Genomic DNA, 20738 nt, shown 5'->3' on the forward strand with positions numbered 1-20738 from the left:
CCTGCAGCTCCAATTATATGTCCAATTATATGATCACACACGCAGGAATGTGAGGAATGTGGCTCTGCATTAGCCGTTAGCCGATTAGCATGATGGGGGTTACAGCGCCACAGTTGGGGTCAAGAGCTGGAGGGTCAGTGGTGAAAGGTCAAAGGGTCTGTCTGGAAGTTTGGTCTGTGCTGGCTATGTGAAATGAAAGACTGACACACATACATGAACAGTTAAGCAGTGTGAGATATCAATACCCAGTTGTTATATTTTCTAATGACCTTGTGCTATGATAGAAGCTGTTCTCTAATATATAGCCATCACATTCACCCCTTCATACTCCACATAACTTTATTTATATCTGTATGTGTTTGTAAAAGTATGCTTCACACATCTCCTTTTAGTATCACTTTTTTCTGCGTGCATCCTCCAGCAGTAAGGTGTGTGTGTGACCTTCACTAAAACAAGTTTCTATAACAACCAGTGGCATGCATTCCAGTTTGCCTTCAGCAGTAGCAGTAGTTAGTGTGACTCAAATGTTGGGGTATTTACATGCTTTATATGCTGTAAAAATGAAGATGTATGTCCCCACATGTTTGGGTCACGTTCTGTGGTAAATTTAGAGCTCTTTATTCTGTTTGTGCTCTATTTCCAGCTACAGCTTACTTAAAGTGGCTGAAAATTAAATCTCTGCAAACCCCAGTGCTTGCACTCAAACACACACACACACACACACAGACACACAGACACACACATTTATACATACATCACTCACTCCTTAAAAGCAGAAGGAGGAGGGGTGGAGGTGGCGAGGGAGAGATGAGTGGGAGAGATGAGAGGAGGCACAGAGAGCTCCAAGGGAAAAGGGGAGGTCACTAGTGCCCCCTACAGTTTGTTTTAGCATGACAAAGCCTCATGTACCTGTGGTGGATGGATGTTCAAAGCAGACAATTGAATTGCGTTTGACGCCAGACACGTGAACGTTTGTCAGAGGGACATTTTTGGTGTGAGTAGAGATGAATAAAGACAGCTGATTACATTGGGTGAAGGAGTGCTCTGTGTGTGTGTGTGTGTGTGTGTGTGTGTGTGTGTGTGTGTGTGTGTGTGTGTGTGTGTGTGTGTGTGTGTGTGTATGTGTGTGTGTGTGTGTGTGTGTGTGTAAGGAACTCAGTTTTGCAGATGATCTGTCTGCCTCTGAAGCACCCCCCTGCTGGATTTTAGTGATTACATCAAGTACTTGTGCTGCAAAGCAAGTGGATCCGTGACAGCTTAGTTACTCTCTGCCACCTTATTCCTCATTCCCCCCATCTTAAATACATCTCTCTCTCTCTCTCTCCCTCTCTGGTGTTCAGGGACCTCAGCGAGAACCAGATCCAGGGGGTTCCACGGAAAGCCTTCAGAGGAGCTGTGGAGATCAAGAACCTGTAAGTGGCACTTTGCAAACTCTTTCTGTGTTGTGTGTGTGTTTCAATCAGTCACTTCCTTTTTCAGCGTGTTTGCAATCCCCATGTGGGTATGCATCAATATTTCATTGTGTTAAATGTCATGAGCCTGCTGCTTGCCGTATTGACAGGCAGCGCTGCTCATTATAAGCCGTGTGTGTGTATAAATGTGTGTCTGTGTGTGTGTGTGTGTGTGCTATGAATGTCACGTCATGTGGCATTTCTGCTGTTTTCTCTCTGTGTTTTGCCTCAGTCATAGTTATGATGATTGAGGATAATTGTGGGCCATTTTGCAGGTAGAGTAATTACCCAGCAGTAATTCTCAGTATATGGATTTCTTTCAAGAATTTCGCTGCATCCTATTTTTTCTTTCCACATCAGATAATTTCTGTGAAATGCCTTGCAATTATCATAAAAGGACAGGGCAGTGTGTGTGTATAAGTGTGTTTGTGTGCGCATTAGCATGCAAGTAACAGCGCATGATTTACTGTCCTTATGTCTTAATTAAATTGTTTCAGCAAAGCGATTCTGAAAAAAAAAGGGGTTGGGGTTGGTGGAGGGGGGTTGAGGGGGAAGAGGTTAAAAGCAGAGCATACAAATTAGATGTCAGATAGAAAAGAGCAGGAAACAGGGACACAAACAGACATGAATATGTTGGCATCAACAAAGAACATCAAGCTCAGGAGACGGAGCAAAAGCGGAGCCAGAGAGAGGTTGTTAAAGAGTTCTCCAGAGGGAGTGTGAAATATTTTCTTGAAGCTGTCTGTTTGGCTTGAATTTCACCTGAAGATATACTTCAAGACACCTTAACATCTTATTACAGCTTCTTCTTTTTTCTCTCGTGTGTTTGTTTCTGCAGCCAGTTAGACTACAACCACATCAGCTGTATTGAAGATGGAGCTTTCCGAGCGTTACGTGACCTGGAAGTGCTGTGAGTACCTGTTTATTCAGTCGCCTTGCTAACAACAGCAGAGCTTTGTGTGAAGGATGAGCACAAACAGCGGTGGGAAAAAGAGCAGCTAATATCCTCTTTGACCTTTAAAAGGCTGTGTTGCCTGGTTTTTAAAAAGGACAGTTTTTGATTTATTCAGGAATGCCTCTTTATGCAGCATTGACATCTTATGACTGCAGGCTGACTGAATGGAAAGTGTGTTGATGTGGGAAAGAGCGATTATTCTTTTTGACCCTCCATTTGATTAGGAAATTCAGTGTTTAAGACTTTAAAGCGAATCAATATTCTTCTAAAGGACAAGCAATTATAGAAATTAAAACAAAACTGAATGACAACTGCAGATAATTTACTGTTTGTAAAAAGACAAAAAATGTTGCAAGAATTTTGAAAATCTGGATCTGCAGTTTAACTAATGCACTGGATGCACTTATATTTAGATCTAATGCATTTTGGTAGTGTTATGTCATGAATTATGAAATGGACAAAGAAATTCTCTGTTTTCAAAAAGTTCAATTTGAAACAGAAGTGATCACTTTAGAGTGGTGTTGGTCTAAACAATACACCACAATCTTGCTTTGATTCATTCTCGTTTTGTCTATTTACACTTAATTCTCTACTTTTTCTTATGAGAACATCAATATTTTTGTTCATTTTTGTTTTTTATTGACTTTATATTGTTTTTTGAGTGCAGTGTTATTTGTATTTTTTTTAAACAGTTATTGGTTTCTACTTTCCCCTCCTTGTGCTAATATTATTCTTGCTTTGTACTTTTGAACAAATGAAAGCTGTTGTAAGGATTTTTTTTAGCTAGTTATGAAACAGACTGAAATTATTATCGATCTCTCTTTATGAGCTGCAAAAGCAAACCAGACAAACGGCAAAACGCTTTTTATTTCATAATTTTTTATGGCTGGATGATATGTGACAAAACTTTTAAGAACATGGTGATGAGTGTTTTTTCTTTTTACATTTTCTCTAGCAAAGAGTCTTGATGAGCGAAATTTAATTCGCAGTGTCTGGTCATATTGGGTACAGATGCATCATGCCTTTAAATCATCAATTCACCTTCAAAAACAGCATCAGGTGTAAGACTTTTGTAAAAAATAAATAAATAAATAAATAACAATAAAAAAAAACACTACATTAAACATTAAAGATTCACCACTCCACAGGTTTTAAAATGACTGCTTTTACCTGACATCAAGACTGGTTTCCATTTCCTGAGTCTTTTCCTGTGAACAACACTCCTGTATTTGTAAAAGAGTCCAGTTAAAGTATAAGGTTTGTTGTTTTCTGCTCTTCTCCCTCCTCAGCACCCTCAACAACAACAACATCAGCCGCCTCTCTGTGGCCAGTTTCAACCACATGCCAAAGCTCAGGACCTTGTAAGTCGCCCACGCAGAGCATTTTCTACACATCACTGCCCCCAGAGAGGCTTCCTCTCGTCGCATCTTGTTTGTACAATTGACTGATTGAGCTGGACTACCCCTCACCATTCTTATATCTATTATTTCTACATCCCCTCCCCCTGAAAACCTGTTCTTACCACTTGTCTGCTTTCCTCCTCCCTGTGATCATCTCTTCTCCCTCCATAGTCGCCTGCACTCCAACAATCTGCAGTGTGATTGCCACGTGGCCTGGCTGTCAGAGTGGCTGCGACAACGCCCCCGTCTGGGTCTCTACACGCAATGCATGGCCCCACCACACCTGAGGGGGCATAATGTGGCTGAGGTGCAGAAGAAGGAGTTTGTCTGCACAGGTATGGTTATTTTTAAGTTACCTTTCCTTAACTACTTATCCTACATCTCAATTCAGGTTATATTCGAATATCCTTTTCTTGTCTCATTTGCTTTTCCTTGCTGTCTTGCTCGTGCTTTTCAAGAATGGGACGAAGGCAAGTATTCATCTTCCAATGCATGGCTTGGCTCTTAGCACTACTCTTACTGATGAGCAGAAAGACAAAGTCACTTTTAGGTTGAGAAACAGTTTTTTGTCTTTCACCTGAACACCTTATTGCCTGGGTTTCATTACATGCCTGGATTTTCTTCACTGGATCTTGCCAGCTTTAAAATTCTTTGACTTTGAATTTTTTTCTCTAAGCACAACTGTTATAAATTACTAATATCGACCCTCTGTCTCTGTGTAGGTCACCAGTCATCATCATCTTCCTCCTGCAGCGTGCTACAGTGCCCAGAGTCATGCACCTGCAGTAACAACATCGTCGACTGCAGAGGGAAGGGTTTGACAGAAATCCCCACCAACCTGCCTGAAACCATTACTGAGATGTAAGTCACACTTACATGAGCGCACACTCACACACAGACACACACACTCTGCTTGCAAAAACATGTGCAATAGCACACAACCTCCTGTACCTGCACTCAGTGCAGTGATATTTCCCTTTCTTTTACACAGTGCCCCTTTTTCCTTTTCCCTCTTTGTCTTTGTCCACCTTTCTGTTTCACTACTTCTCTTTCTCTCTGTGTGCTGAAATAAAACCACACATCTGTGAAATGAGAAAGCCTGGTCATGCAGCTCTTCTCTGCTTAAGAAAATAATGAAGGGATGAGGGAGTAAGAATTGAAAGATTAAACTGAAGGACACGACAGATCATATCTCAATCTAAAGAGGGGTACAAGAAGGGTGGAACGACTCGAGTCAGCAGATGTAAAGTGCAAAAATAAGACTAGAGTTGCAAAAATTCAACTCATGACTTGAGCTGTCCAAGATCAGTCCAAGATTTTGGTCTGGAGTGTGTTCCTTTTAATTTAGCAGAAGGATAAGTAAAACAGTGCTAGTCAGGTTTATGTCATGATTGCTTGAACTGATGTGACTTGTTTGAAAATTAAAAAAAAACCTTTCACTTAATCAGTAACCATTTATAACATGCTTATGAAACTAATTTGGACCTCTTTTTCAAGACTTGGAGCCTATCTAACACTTGTCTTGATTGACTTCAGGTATTTAGAAATTAAAGATGCTTGACTTGTAGTGTTCTAAAATTATCTGCTTTAACACGCCTGGGATCTACTGTGATAGAACTGTAAGACTAAACTAAAATTATTAAAACTGATGATTTACTCAAACTGAATCCTCCTTTAACAAGCTTGACTTGAACTTATGCTGCTTGACTACAGATATAAACTTGATATAACTCAAACAGCAGAATAAAAAATTTAGATCCAGCATTGCATTGCACATGTGCAACCAGACAAACACACTGGCACTGAGGTACCGGGTTGGAGCTGAACAGAACAGAGCTGCAGATGAAAAACAAATGTTTCACAATCCAATGGTTGGTTTGCAAATCATGTTCCACCGCCTTTTTTCTCACAGCAACTGAACATGTGAAACGTTCAGAGGGTGTTTGTTTGGGTCTGTTTTCTCTTTTGTTTGCCTCCTCCTGCCCCGTTCCTCCCTCTCTTGATTTGTTTGAGCCTGACTGACACAGAGTCAGACTGGCACTTAATGGAACACTGCCCAGATAGTGTGTCTGTGTGTGTTTGTGTCTGCGTCTCAGCATACACATGTTGAAGAGGGCAAAAGATCAGAGAAATGTGACAAACTTTGGCACAGTCATCAAAGAGACTTATCTGGAAATGTTTCCCTCAGCCAGAGCCCTGAGGAATGAGCAGCAGTCAGCGATAGAGCAGAGATATCTCAGTGATAAGGGAATGTTAATGTTGCTTCTCAATGGTCTGTGTGTATGTTTGGTTCCAGACGACTGGAGCAGAACGCCATCAAGGTGATCCCAGCTGGAGCCTTTTCTCCTTATAAGAAGCTGCGCAGAATGTGAGTAGATGAGGAGATATACATACAGTGCACCCTGTAAACTAACTAAAGAAACTTCTGTTACTGTTTGTGGCCTGTGTTGACCTCAGTGTTTCACTCTTCTCTGTCTAACTTTTTCTTTGGCTCCGCTCTTCACAGAGACTTAAGTAACAACCAGATATCAGAGTTAGCATCAGATGCCTTCCAAGGTCTACGCTCCCTCAACTCACTGTGAGTACCCTGTGAAATGTTGAAACTCATAAGGAATATTTTACGCCTGACTTGTCAGATTTACTTAGCACACTTACAAGTTGGATAAATAACTTTTTTTCATGCTTTAGGCCACTACTTTTACTTATAAACAGTGTAGGTCACTGAAACTAATGTATGGAATGTGTCAACAAAAACAAAGGGCCAAATCAAAATGCTCATTAAAACAAAAGCTATGTGCAAGCATCTAGCTAAGCCACTTTAGCAACTTATTAGTATATTAGTATTTTCTGGCCAACTGTTTAGTTTTAGTTGTGACCTAGCATTGCTCCTGACTGTAGCATAACAAGCTAACTATATGTTTGTAGGTAGACCAAAAAAAGAAAGAAAGGAAAACATCTATTTGAAACCAACAGAGCTACTGTATTTGAGTTTTGGCTAACATTAGCCTTCAAATCTTTGTCCTGCTAATACAATAGCAAATGTTTCACTTGTAATGTCTTAAAAATAAGTTTAACCCCTGTATATCATAAGTAGGTATGATATAAGGACAGAGATTCTGTCAGAGGTGTTATTCAGCATTGCTACTTTAGCTTTAGCAGCTAACTAAAAACAGAAATGTTTTAAATAGCCCTTTTTTGAGTAAGAGTAACTGTGCTGTTGCCAAAAAAATTCATCCTGTATGAAAAAACTACAACATACCTTAACACCTTGTCACAAAGTAAAGTGCCCCTTTTAATAATACATTGACTTGATAACAGAAAACCCTCCCTGTATTGCAGTATTTGTCATACCTGTCTCTGAGTTTCATTGAAGCTGTAGCTAGCATGACTCTACTTTTAAAACGGCACTCTGTTTCACAAATGCCCTTTAAATTGCCATGACTTCCCAACTATTTTGGCTAGTAAAAAAATTCAAATGACTTATTAAAAAAGAAAAGAATAGTCGAAGCGGTCTGCAGGGTACTTGGGTGATAAAGAGTTTTTAAGCTAGCTACACTGACTTAGCTTACTATTTTTTTAAGGTTACAGTGACTTTAAGCTGTTAAAAACTATTTAAAATGTGTGAACCATCTATCATCACCTATTTGTGGATGATATGCTGTCAGAAGAGAAACTAAAATGTACCATATGGCATTGCAACAATATCATATTGTTTTGTATCGCACTGATATCGTAACACATTGATATCCCGTGGATATAGTATTGTACCATTTACGCAACATCTTTGTTTGAGTGAGTAAGCCAAGGTTTTGTTTCCAGTTAAGATTTATTTTCAATGATTTGATTATTTTATTTTTCCAAAATAAACCCTTCTGAACTATTTACACCAGGTTAAGATTAAGGCCAGTTTTAAAGTACAAAAACTGCAATTATCCTGCTGTCTCATATTTAAACTACACTTTCAAGCTCCACATCAGTTAAATCCAAACAAAGACCCTGTCTGTGAGGTCTCTTAGATGCACTTTTGACAGAACCACTGCCTTCTTCTTCAACCTGAGTCTCAGGTCAGACCATCTGCTTTGCGTGTTAAGCCTTGGTAAAGGAAGCCGCAGAGAGGAGCAGAAGAGGGGGTGACGGATGTAGAGTTATTTCATGAAGGAGTTATATTAAGGTCCTGTCTCTCCAAAGTCAATAATTCATAGATGCTGAATTGCTGAATGGAGGCTTCTGCCACCTCATTACACATTCACCACAGAGAGAATGGGACACACACATTCATGCTGACACACCACATACAGTATGGCTTTCACATTAGGCTGTGCTGTGTGTTCATCGGGTGTCAGGGTTTAGTTAAAGAGGATGTAAATGAGCCATTGATTTTGTGTGTGCGTGTGCATCTGTATGTTAACGTTGGTGTCTGTGTGCATGCGAAACAGTACGCGCTAAAGCGTGCGAGACATAAATGAAGCGTTCACTCCCCGCACTGTGTGTTTCCCAACCTCAGGTCTCTCAGGGACATCCACTCAGCACAATGAAATAAAAGCCAATCTAAAACACATGTCTCTAAACTGCCTACATACACAACCCAACTCAGCGTGTAGCGTTAAGATGACTGATAACTCTACAAATGTGAGTGTGAGTGTGTTAGTCTGCGTCAGAGGAATTTCTCGAGCAAGGCGGTGGTAGTCTCAGCCTTGATGTGTTTACATTTGTAATCTGATGTGTTTATAAAAACATTCTAATGATAACAGGGTACATGACTCACTGTAACAGCATCAGATTTATGAATGTTTTTTATATGTGATGTTCATGTGGGAAGTAAGTGATGACAAATTGCTAGTTGGCAAAATTCAGAGTAAATGTTTTATGCTGTGAATTGGCCTTAGAGGGAAAAAGAAAGCGGGGTCTTTCTGTGTTTTTCCAGGCGTGTGTCTGTTCAATCAGTCCTGGGCCACCCTGTTGGTTTCACGCTGGATTCAAGTGACACTTTTGGAATTCAAAATGTAGAAGTTTATGTTTGTTTGTCCTATTAAAGTGTAAAAAGCCATTCAAAGATTGTTGCACCCAAAAAGAGGACTCAGCGGGTGTGTGGGAGATGGCGTGTTGGCACTCACATGTCAGACTGGTATTTGTTTACTGTTTTAGTTTTCACTTTATCTGCTAAAATTTCAGTTTTCAGACATCGCACTGCTGTGTCAAGGTTTCTCTGGGGGGCCCAGTGACATGCCTGGCCACCCTCTTGCTTGTGGTCAAATTCTAGAAAAGGCTTAATTCGTTATTTTTACTGTTACTTATTTTGAGCAGACAAATGGAAAGAAAAAAACCTAAGCAGAAGTTGCAGAAGTGTTTTAATCCAAAATTTAATTGGATGTAAAACTGGCGCTTGAGGAGGTGCAGCGTTTTTTCCACAGATTTTCCTTAAGTAGGAGATATTGTAGCTGTCAGAGCTTCCTCACACCTGTGACTCTATAACAACAATTATCTCCACAGGCTGCTCCTTATTAAGGTCTGTTACAATTTGACATAGTCACAGCTTCAGCAGCTCACTCTCGGAAATAGTGGCAGCTGCTGTTTCAGAACGTTGGTGAAATTTTACTCAGATATAGCACTTTGGTCTGCTGGGTCACTGATCATGACCAAACATTGATCTAACATAACTTATAGAACTAGCATGACTGGATTACATTGTATTGGTGTTCATGTTTTATACTGAAATGTTTTTGCTCCACAGGGTGTTATACGGGAACAAGATCACAGAGATTTCCAAAGGACTATTTGAGGGCCTGTTTTCCCTGCAGCTATTGTAAGTTGGCACAAACACACACTTATACACACACACTGTTGTGGTTGATTTAAAGAGCCCTTCTCCATATCTCATTAATATTCTGCTGAATAGTGCTTACCTAAAACATTGTCATCCGAGTGGAGCCACCATGATTGAAAGTCATCGTCACTGACCTGTAACATTTAAAACACTCTCTAAAGAATCATAACAGCATAAGCCTTGTTCCCCATCCTCTATTTTCCATCTCTCTGACTCTCTGCCTGTCATTTTCCTTCTTTTATTTCTCTCTTTCAGGTTACTGAATGCCAATAAGATAGCGTGCCTACGTGTGGATGCATTTCAGGACCTCCACAACCTCAATTTGCTCTCGCTCTACGACAACAAGCTCCAGACCATCGCCAAGGGGACTTTCTCATCTCTGAGAGCAATACAAACACTGTATGTACACACAAAGGCGCACTCACACTCACAGCTCATTGTACACACAGACCAGGTTTGTACTGGCAAATTAGAAAGTGTAAATTATTAAGCAGTAGCAAGCAATCAACACAGCGGATCGACTGCAGATGGAAAAAAATGTTTTTTGTTCTTGAAAAATGCAAAAAATCTGAAACAATCATTGCTTTTTGTATCCAAACATTTTTGGCTTATCTTTTTATTTTGTTCCCACATGTTGAATAATGGTTTCTAAATTACTCTATTTCAAACTGCAATGTGGATTGGTGTTTTATTGTCTTTACAGTCTTTTCTAAAGCTTTCATTTTTCTGTGAACTCACTTGTGGTTTTCTGTGTGCTCCATGTCGGTGTGTTGTGTGTGTGATTCCTAGCCACTTAGCCCAGAACCCATTTATCTGTGACTGCCATCTGAAGTGGCTTGCAGACTACCTGCAGGACAATCCTATTGAAACGAGTGGGGCCCGCTGCACCAGCCCTCGACGGCTCGCCAACAAACGCATCGGACAAATCAAAAGCAAGAAGTTCCGCTGCTCAGGTAAAAAATAAAAAACAGAAAGATTAATTATTGTGCTTTAAAATGAGTACCAATATTGCCTTCTGAGTGTCCAGCTTCCTGCTCATTCTGTGTTTTCCTGCTGGGATTTTCCCTCAACCTCTCTTTACTAACTTCTCTATACTGGGGTAGTCTCGAGTTGTGTTTTCACTGTTGCTCTCTCTGTATCTGTCTCTCCATTAGCTAGAGAACAGTATTTCATCCCAGGTATCGTACAATGAGCATGTGTGTAAAAGGCCACTGTGTGACTCATCACGGCGGATGCAGCACCCTCACACACTCCTAACACTTGGAGTGACTTGCCTTGACTGACACCTTTTGAATGCCAGGACATTTTGCTCTAATGGTGTAACGCACATGATAATACATCACGTCTTACCAGGCAGCACATAATCACGCTTTTGTCCTTGCTCTCAGGTTTTCAGACGGTAACCGTAACCTTGGGATGGAGGGAGCAAAACAGTTGTGTTAATAAGCTCAGGCTGCTGTCAGTGAGGTGCTGCATGTGTAGACTCTGTGAAAATGAAAGTATATCAGCGCAGCAATCACAGAGACTATATTTAATACTCGTCCTTCGCTTCTTAGCACATCTTCTGATAGCTAATATATGAGCGTGTGTCCGCCAGCATCTGTGTGTTTCGCCTGCTGCAGAACATCAAAAGGTCACGCAGTCACCATGCTCAGAGGGGCAGTGGGAAGTATGTAAATCAGACATGCATATGAGATCAGTAACAGGGCTAAAGGCAGTCATTACCACAGTGGCACACACAGGGGGCATGGTGTGTGCTTCTGTGTGTGTGTGTGTGTGCTCACTGCAGTCATTAACTCACCGGGGGGACAGAGGTTTCAAAGCCCAGATACCACATACAGGGCAGAGCTGAATAATTTAGCAACATTTGCAGTTGAAAAGTTGAATAAACATGTTTTATTCTGCAGAACAACCTTGATATTTTGGCTTAACTCAATACTTAAAAAATCCCCTGGTTTCATTTGCATCATGTCCCCTCTTTCTCTGGGCTTTAGTGTAGATCCAATCTCGTTCTTTTGTTTTATTCTGGGGATTTAAATCTAAGATTTATCTCAGCAGCCATTCTTGTTTACAACGTGCAGATTCAACCTGCTAAAGTGATTCATATCTAAGAATACACAAACCAACACAATGAAAACTCCTTCCTTTATTTGCTTTTCTGCAGTGTGTTTTTAGCGTATTGTTAGTGTTTCTTGTAGTCTCCCCACCTCCCCAAAACACATTCGAATTACTCCAGCTTCAAGCAAATACAGTCAGTAACGTGTGTCAGATGAAAGCGCCCACCAAATGTCATGTTATGCCAGCATGATCTCACTATTCACGACTCATTACCCCTTTAAATGAATCACTGCCTGGGGACCGAACACTAAAAATTGCAGCGTTTTTTCTCACTTTTTCATCATTTTCTGCCCCTCCTGCTCAAATAAACCAGTGAAACCGCTTCTTCTTTCTCCTAATGCCTCTCTCACACACTCAGGAGTACACCATCATACAGGCTGTAAGTAACACACACCAACACGCACACATGGTTCTTGCGTCAAACTCCAAATCCTTCCTCCTCTCGTCCCCTGAGCCGGGCTCTGACCTTTGACCTCCTCTGTGACTCCTCATGTTTGTCCTCAAAGAACAAAAAAACAGGAGATTTATATTTTTAACACAATGGATCCTTTTTTCCTAATGCGGTTACTGTGTGTCCGGTGTGTGTGTGTATGTGTGTGTCCATGTGTGTGTGCTTCTTAAAGTTGAGGCTTCTCTTGCTTTCAGTGCTGCTGTAACTCTCCTCCCACTCCTCTGTAACTGCTGCTCTGTACTCCTCTGTTGTGTCTGTGAGTTTTAGAAACCTTTAGATGTTCAAGTCTCGCCTTCTCCTCCCCACCTCCCCCGCTTTTTTCTTCACTGTTCTTTCCAACCTGTCTGATCTCCTCCTCCTCTGCTACTTCTTTCCACTTTTACTCAGACCAAGTCATACATTTCCTTGAGTCAGTTCTGATCCTGCTCTTTCTCTATCATCATTGTTCAGTTGTAGCTTTGTGTAACCCAACTCTCTCCGTACAATCATCAGCTCTTCTCCTACTCTTCTTTCCTTCCTCTTCTCTTCTCATTTTCCAGTTTCTCACTCTCCCTTCTCTTCTTGTCTTCTTCAACGGACCTCTTGTCAATCATCCTCACTCCTTTTCTTCTTTTGCCTCTCACTGCTTTGTCCTCTTCTCCATCTTCTTTACAGTTTTTTTCTTCTGTCAGTCTCACATTCTTACCCTTAACATTGTTTAAACTTACACTTATCCTCCTTTCTAACCCCACTTAGTCTCTCATCTTCTGCTAATTTTCCTCCTTCTAATTTATTTTTCATCCATTATTTTCTCCCATTTTTGTTTTTCTTCTGCCTCATCACCCCCCCTCCTCTCTTCTCCTCTCCTCTCCTCTCCTCTCCTCTCATTTCCTTTCCTTTTCCTATACTTTCTTTCCCTTTCCCTTTCCTGTCTTTTCTTTCCTTTCCTTTCCTTTCCTTTCCTTTCCTTTCCTTTCCTTTCCTTTCCTTTCCTTTCCTTTCCTTTTCTTTACTTTCTTTTTCTTTCATTTCTTTTCTATTCCTTTCCGTCCTTTCCTTTCTTTTCCTTTCCTTTCTTTCCTTTCCTTTCCTTTCCTTTCCTTTCCTTTCCTTTCCTTTCCTTTCCTTTCCTTTCATTTCCTTTCCTTTCCTTTCCTTTCCTGTCCTTTCCTTTCCTTTCCTTTCCTTTCCTTTCCTTTCCTTTACTTTACTTCCCTTTTCTTTACTTTCTTTTTCTTTCATTTCTTTTCTATTCCTTTCCGTCCTTTCCTTTCTTTTCCTTTCCTTTCTTTCCTTTCCTTTCCTTTCCTTTCCTTTCCTTTCCTTTCCTTTCCTTTCCTTTCCTTTCCTTTCCTTTCTTGTCTTATCCTTTCCTTTTTTCTCTACTTTCCTTTCTTTTGTCTTTTTCTTTTCCTTTTCTGTTTCCACTTCTACACATCAGTCCTCCCTCCCTTTTTTCTCATATTTTCTCCTTTTCTTCTCTTCTTTTCCACCAACTATTCTGCCCACTCTTTTTCCTCTCAATCTTATCTTCGTCTTTCCTTTCCTCTTTTCTCATTCCTTCTCTGTTTCTAGTGTCCTCTCCCCTCCCTCCTGCTTACCTCTCCTTGTTCAAACTTCTCCTTTACTTCCCTTGCTTTCTCTTTGTCTCTTCTAACATCTTTTCTTTTTTCCACACCCCTTCCTGTCCTCTCTTCTTCTTGTTTTCGTTCTACACATCCATCATCCTCTATCCTCTTCTCCTCTCCTCTTCTCCTCTCCTCTTTCCCCCTCTCACTCTTTATGTCCCCCTTCTTTCTCCTTCCCTCTCATTCTCCTCCTTCCCTTCTCCTCTTCCCTTTCCTTCCTTCCTCCCCTCCTCCCCCTGTGTTCCAGCGGAGGAGCAGTCAGTCAGCAGGTTGTTCCTTTGTGCTTGATCTAACCATGTGGCTGCCAGGTTCCTATAGTGGAACATGGTTCTGTCAAGCACCATGGAACGGCCCTGCGAACCCTGCAGCATGGCCGAGACGCAAGAGACAGCAGTCACCTGTCAACCCCAACCTATAGATGTGTGTGTGTATGTGTGTGTCTGCGTGTGTGTTTGTGTGTACAGTATGATGGATTACCGTCTGTGTGTGTGAGAGAGCATTTTTCTGTGCTGATCCAATATTTTGATGCTGTGTTGTTTGTGCTGTGGTTTCTAACACTAACACTCTCTTTGTAGTCTGACAGGACTGAAAAGTCTCCAGAATCTTTGTTCTCATGTTTGTGTGTGTGTGTGTCTGTTCTCCATCCTGACAGTTTGTGTTTTTTATGCACTTGGCTTCTTGCAGGCTGCGATACACATGAAGCATTTTGAAGTAATGCTAACAGGGAGTGTTGCATACAATCATAATTAGGATTGTTTCATGGAATATTTTTGTTTTATTGTTAAGATTCCTCTCCAAACAAAAGCAGCACAGCCTCTTTGCACTTCCTCCAAAATTCTTCCATTGAATCACAACCTGTACTCTTGCCATCTCCTTTGTTTTCCTCAGAACCACCGCCAGTAAACGCTGGGGTTCAACTGTTGCATGATATATGTGTTTGTTGATGTTTATTTTCTGATTGTGATCAGGTACAGAGGATTACCGCAGTAAGCTAGGAGGGGACTGCTTCGCTGATTTAGCCTGCCCCGAGAAGTGCCGCTGTGAGGGCACCACGGTCGACTGCTCCAACCAGAAACTCACCAAAATACCAGATCACATCCCTCAATACACCGCTGAACTGTGAGTCACACTGTGCTAGCACAAAGTGAAATGTGTGTGGTACAGAGGAAACCTTGATCTCTTCCTCCTCCTCTGTCTCCTCTGTTGTTCTCTTTTCTTCTCTGACCACCTCTTCTCCTCTCTGTTCCTAGGCGTCTGAACAACAATGAGTTCACTGTGCTCGAGGCGACGGGGATCTTCAAAAAGTTACCTCAGCTGAGGAAGATGTGAGTCAGAAATGTTGTAACATAACTGGGGAAAAAGCGTCACATGTGGTTGTCAAGAAGTCATACTAAGGTCATATGTTACAAAAGTCATATGTTGACAAAAAATAACATTTAATTCTCTCTACACTTTACACCCTTCTGCTTCTTTTTCTATCTTTACTCTTTTTCCCTCTGGCTGCTTTTGTCCTCCGTTTTTTTTTTTTACTCTTTCTTACTGTATTCTTTCTTCTCCCTGCTCTTTCATTCCTCCCTCTTTGTAGCAACCTCAGCAACAACCGCATCACTGACATCGAGGAGGGGACGTTTGAAGGAGCCTCAGGGGTCAATGAGCTGATTCTGACCTCCAACAGACTGGAGAACGTGCACCACCGTATGCTAAAGGGGCTCGCTGGCCTCCGCACACTGTGAGCCTCACAAACAGTCATTTGAATGCTGAATTTAATCACATTACATCTCAAATATGCTCTCCCATACTGTGACAGGCCAACACTGAAAACATGAGCATGCATAATTTACAGGTTATATTATCATAACCAAACCCAAGTTGTATTGTTTTCTCTTTAAAATACACAGAATATTAATGTGTGTATTGATCTATGTTTGTGTTTGTGTGTGAAGCATGCTGAGGAGTAACCGGATCAGCTGTGTGAGTAACAGCAGCTTCGTTGGGCTGAGCTCTGTGCGGTTGCTCTCACTCTACGATAACCAGATCACATCCATGAACCCAGGAGCGTTCGACACGCTGCACTCTCTGTCCACACTGTGAGTAGACACACTAACAAACAAAAGCGTAAATGAAGTAACACTTACACGAGCCTACAAATGTTCAACCTTTGTCTCACATTCGTTGTTCTTCAGCAACCTTCTGGCCAACCCTTTCAACTGTAACTGCCACCTGGCTTGGCTCGGTGATTGGCTGAGGAGGAAGCGTATCGTCACCGGTAACCCTCGCTGTCAGAATCCTTATTTCCTGAAGGAGATTCCCATCCAGGACGTAGCTGTCCAGGACTTTGCCTGTGAGGATGGTGAGTCAAAGCAGACATTTTATCTGCATTCCTGCAACTTTTTTTGTTTTTTCTATTCTTGAACATTTTTCTGTCACCCTCACTGTGTCCTTCAGGTAACGAGGAGAACAGCTGCTCTCCAGTGCTGAGGTGTCCAGCAGAGTGTTCCTGTTTGGACACTGTGGTGCGCTGCAGCAATAAGGGTCTCACCACTCTACCTAAAGGATTACCCAAAGAGACCACTGAACTGTGAGTTACAAACAACACTTCATTTTATCATTCTGTACTGTTAAAGGTACATTGATCCAGAACTTTGCTGTTGATAATCTAACGGATGTTTGTTAATGACTTTCTCACCTGATAACAAAAATCATGAATTATCAAATCACCTATTGTTGTGTTCATTATAAGTGTTTATGAGTAGTCTGCCTAAGCAGAGTCACCCCCGGCTCTCCTGCCTGCACCTTACAGTGGTTACAAGCATATAAAAACCTAAAACTAATAAAATAAACAAATTGATCAATTAATTCAATTAAATAATAATAATAATGATAATAATAATAATAATAATAATAATAATAATAATAATAATAATAATAATCATTATTATTATTATTATTATTATTATTATTATTATTATTATTATTATATCATTTTATTTTTAATTTATTTATTTTTTAGATGATTATTATTATTTTATGTTACACTTTTTAATACAGGTACCAAAGTGTTTAAATGTTGGCATTGGAAACAGGTAAAATGTAGGACTGGGTATTGCTAAGAACCTCACAATTCAATTTGACTTTGAATCTTAAGGTTGGGATTCGATTTGTTTCGATTCGATTCGATTTTATATCGATTCGACTCAATATCGATTTGACTCGATATCGATTTGACTTGATATCGAGTCGATTTGATTTGATATCGATTTAAATGCTTCGTTTATCAATTTTCATGCCCCATGTTAACATATGTGGTATGTCATCTCACCTTTTGGAGCAATAAAACAACCCAAATGTCAGACTTTAAATCTGAAGGATCTGGCTTTTATGCTCTTGCTGCTGCTTTGGCTGCCATTTTTTTGTTGTTTGGTCTCTCGTGGTCCACTCAACGCGAATAACATGCACACTCCCCCCATTTGCCAGGAGATTAATTGATTCAGAGGATTTGCTGAATCGGTACTGAATGGACGAGGAAATACTTGAATGCATCGATTCATCAATAATTTTACCCACCCCTAGTAAAATGACCAACAAACTATAAAAAACAGAAGCAGCCAAGCAATCAGATAAATCTATAAGTATACATAAAACAAACCCCCAGAAATTCAAAGAAAAAGAGAACTGTTTAAAAGCTTCTCTGTAAAAATAAGTCTTGAGGTATCGTATAAAAAGGGGGACTGATTGTGCAAGTCTGAATTTCTCTGGCATGCTTTTTCAGGGGTGAGTCCATGTTGGGCCTTGAATGTGATTAAAATAATCTTAAAATCAATACAACAGGCAGCCAATGTACATTTGTTTGAATAGCACATTTGAATCAATCTTTTATCCACTGAAGCTACAAAGTGAGAAAACACTGGAAGAAACCATACGTCACCACACAGTCACAGATAGAGACAAAAGATTCTGTTACAGAAACTAATCCTGTTAAACTCACACATCCACACACACAAAATCCCAGATGATCTCAAAATAATATCCCTAAATTAAACATCAGACAGCAAGCCTGGTGGTATTTTCTATCATTCTACTCCTCCTGTGGGGGACGTGCTCTCCTCCATATTAACACAGTCTTAATTAATATGCTGGATTAATTGCCCATTGTCACACAGCAGAGGAGATAGGATCACAAACGTGCATGTATGCGTGTGTGAAAGAGAAATTGCGAGAGGAAAGGGTGGTTTCACTGTATTAGTGAATGCCTGTGGGGATATTAGACCCCGGTGTTTATTATGGCTGAGGCTGTAATGACTGCTCACACTGCTGGAGATGAAGAATTTCCCACACGGTTAAATAACTTCATTTTCTTTCTTCTCATGTTCTGCTCTTCCCCAACCCTCCGCACATCTTTTTCCTTTTCTCCACCCTGATCGCTGCCTTTCAGGTATCTGGATGGTAACCACTTCACTCAGGTTCCTGTGGAGCTCTCCAATTACAAACACTTGACTCTCATGTAAGTTTCTCCCACATGACTCTCCCACACGACTACTGCTAAAGCTCAGACGTGCAGATGACAAATCCAGATTCTTGCACAGCTAAACTTACAGAACCATTCCAACTAGGATCATGATTTGGCGTGTGTTTGCTGCTCTGTGCTTTAAGGACCAACACTAACTACTTTGTGTTTAAGCAGAGCTCTGGCTTGTGTCTCTTTTAATGCGACGCCTGTTTGGCTGTGATGTAGCCTCAATAGAAAAATTGAACAGTTTAATCAGCGCCTGTCTGTGTGATTTTATCATGCATGTGTGTGTGTTTCATGTATTTGCTGTGTTTCCTTTTCAGTGATTTGAGTAACAACCAGATCAGCACGTTGTCCAACCACAGCCTCAGTAACATGTCAGAGCTGCTTACCCTGTGAGTTTGGCTTTATATTGTTACCTTTCCAATGGAAGTGTGTGTGGGTTGTGTCTAAAAGTGTGTGTGAGTGTATTTATATGTATTTAGAAAAAGATATAGGACTTGATGTTGCTGCAGATATTTTAAATTGTTTTTTCCTGCATATATAAGTAATATCCAGCATCATTTTTTTTAAAAAACAACTTCATGTTCATCTTGAGGCAGTAAAAAAAAATGGCCAAAACCACACAGCAAGAAGAAAATGCTGAGTTCACACAAAACGCTGCCAAAAAAACACATCAAAAATTAAAAAGAAAAGAGTAGAAGAAAGAAGTCAGAAGTTGGAGATACACTTGTTTGAGACAGGCAGAATATAAAGACACAATTATAACATATTTTTGTGTTACAGGCTGAAATGAGTGACAGCTTTCATTTGGCTGCATGTGTGTGTTTTACGAATGAAAAACATGATTTTACAAGTCAGCCTGACCCCTTTTCTCAGAAGAATCTAAGTTTTTGTGCTCTGCTTTGAACAAAACCTGTGCCGTTGTCTCCATGCCAACACATGTACTGTGTGTTTCATATAAAGAATCCTGAGCTACAACCGCCTGCGGTGCATCCCAGTGAGAGCGTTCGATGGACTCAAGTCTCTGCGTTTGCTGTGAGTATCTATCTCACCGTGACACATTCTAGGTGCTGGATATCTCAGAAGCATGGCTGAATTCCTCTTTCTTCTTCCTCCTCTCGCCTTTTCTTAGATCTCTCCATGGTAATGACATATCACTGATACCAGAGGGGGCCTTCAAAGACCTGTCATCACTCTCCCACCTGTGAGTATCTGAAAAAAACATCAGTGGTGGTCACTTTACCCTCAATTTGAATCAGCTTCTGTTTACCTTATGGATTTCTTTAATATAAAAAGGAAAATAAGAGCTGTGCACATCTTCTTTCTGTCACTGTTTTCTGTTTAATTTACATTTAAAGGAGTTTAAGCTTAAAACCCAATCTGTCAGACATTCTTCTCCAGTATTTTTTGTGGATTAGTAATCAAAGCAGGGTGTATTATCCGAAATGCAATTTGAAGTCGTTCTTTGTATCACCAAAAACATATCTGAATCTCAATTTATCTTTGCTTAAAATTGGTTTTAAAATAATTCATCTTTAATGATTTACAGCAAAAAACATGGTGGTATTTTGAGGCATTATGAACTTTGAGATAAACATTGTAGAAATTCACAATGTTCTTGCATCTGTAATCAAAAGTCAGCCAAGCAACACACAACACAGGAGTGTGTTGTTAAGAATGATAACATGATTTAACTAAGACATGACTAATTGATTTTAATTTGATGATTTATGATTTGATGATTACTTTTTCCCCCTACTTCAGTTTTCTTTTAGATTTTTTTCAAAATTAAAAAAAGAGACCGCAGAGGTTGTGTCATATGGAAGTTCAGGATGATACTTATAGCTTTGGATACCTGCTGGTGGGAATGTCAGTGCCTTTCCAGAGGGCCCTCACCAGGATCAGCACCACGGATAGCGCTGAGAACAGCCTGCTGCTTCTTCTAGTTTCATCTCACTGTAGAATAGGGGTGGTCAATCTGTGTCTCGCGAGTCGCATGTGGCTCTGTGCCTTTCAGTGTGTGGCTCTACGATCCATTCCTAAAAAAAATATATAAAAATATATAAAGCAGTAGTTAAGTAGTGGTGTGCCAATCAATCTAAACTATATATATATATATATATGGATGCCAGCATTGGGATCAGTTGGGATAGATACTTAAGTTTCAGTTTCTCTTCTCTAGTACAAATTTAAACACACAAACACAATAAATCTCGCTTTGAAAATTGGAAATGATTTGATTTTCATTTTATGACATTTCCTTTATGTATGAGAGGGAAGACCACGTGACTCTCTGTAGTACCACGGTCATTTTTGTGGCTCTTGATCTCTGACTGGTTGGCTACCCGTGCTGTAGAATATAAATCTGCCATAATCCCTACCCACAGCAGAAACACCTTTAAGGAAGTTTTTCCAGTAACAA

At 40.4% G+C, this 20738-nt stretch overlaps 1 protein-coding gene across 6 annotated transcripts in view; it reads left to right on the plus strand.

Annotated features, from left to right (window-relative positions):
• Positions 1-20738, plus strand: part of slit2 (slit homolog 2 (Drosophila)) — an 89440-nt gene that overhangs the window by 55244 nt on the left and 13458 nt on the right. For 4 of the 6 annotated variants that reach the window (XM_074686221.1, XM_074686180.1, XM_074686187.1 and 1 more), the window contains 21 exons: positions 1341-1412; positions 2290-2361; positions 3696-3767; positions 3978-4141; positions 4265-4276; positions 4529-4667; positions 6103-6174; positions 6313-6384; positions 9538-9609; positions 9886-10029; positions 10420-10583; positions 14775-14925; positions 15057-15131; positions 15392-15535; positions 15750-15893; positions 15990-16156; positions 16252-16384; positions 18239-18307; positions 18637-18708; positions 19280-19351; positions 19449-19520. In XM_074686221.1, coding sequence (XP_074542322.1) covers positions 1341-1412; positions 2290-2361; positions 3696-3767; positions 3978-4141; positions 4265-4276; positions 4529-4667; positions 6103-6174; positions 6313-6384; positions 9538-9609; positions 9886-10029; positions 10420-10583; positions 14775-14925; positions 15057-15131; positions 15392-15535; positions 15750-15893; positions 15990-16156; positions 16252-16384; positions 18239-18307; positions 18637-18708; positions 19280-19351; positions 19449-19520 — 2154 coding nt within the window. The remainder of the gene's footprint in view (positions 1-1340; positions 1413-2289; positions 2362-3695; positions 3768-3977; positions 4142-4264; positions 4277-4528; positions 4668-6102; positions 6175-6312; positions 6385-9537; positions 9610-9885; positions 10030-10419; positions 10584-14774; positions 14926-15056; positions 15132-15391; positions 15536-15749; positions 15894-15989; positions 16157-16251; positions 16385-18238; positions 18308-18636; positions 18709-19279; positions 19352-19448; positions 19521-20738) is intronic. The other 2 variants (XM_074686195.1, XM_074686213.1) reach the window with 1 other exon arrangement.

Source organism: Halichoeres trimaculatus, unplaced genomic scaffold (genome assembly GCF_033239565.1).
Source record: "Halichoeres trimaculatus isolate MK-OKI-2021-1 unplaced genomic scaffold, fHalTri1.1 fHalTri1_scaffold_2, whole genome shotgun sequence".
In the NCBI taxonomy this organism is placed as follows: domain Eukaryota; kingdom Metazoa; phylum Chordata; class Actinopteri; order Labriformes; family Labridae; genus Halichoeres; species Halichoeres trimaculatus.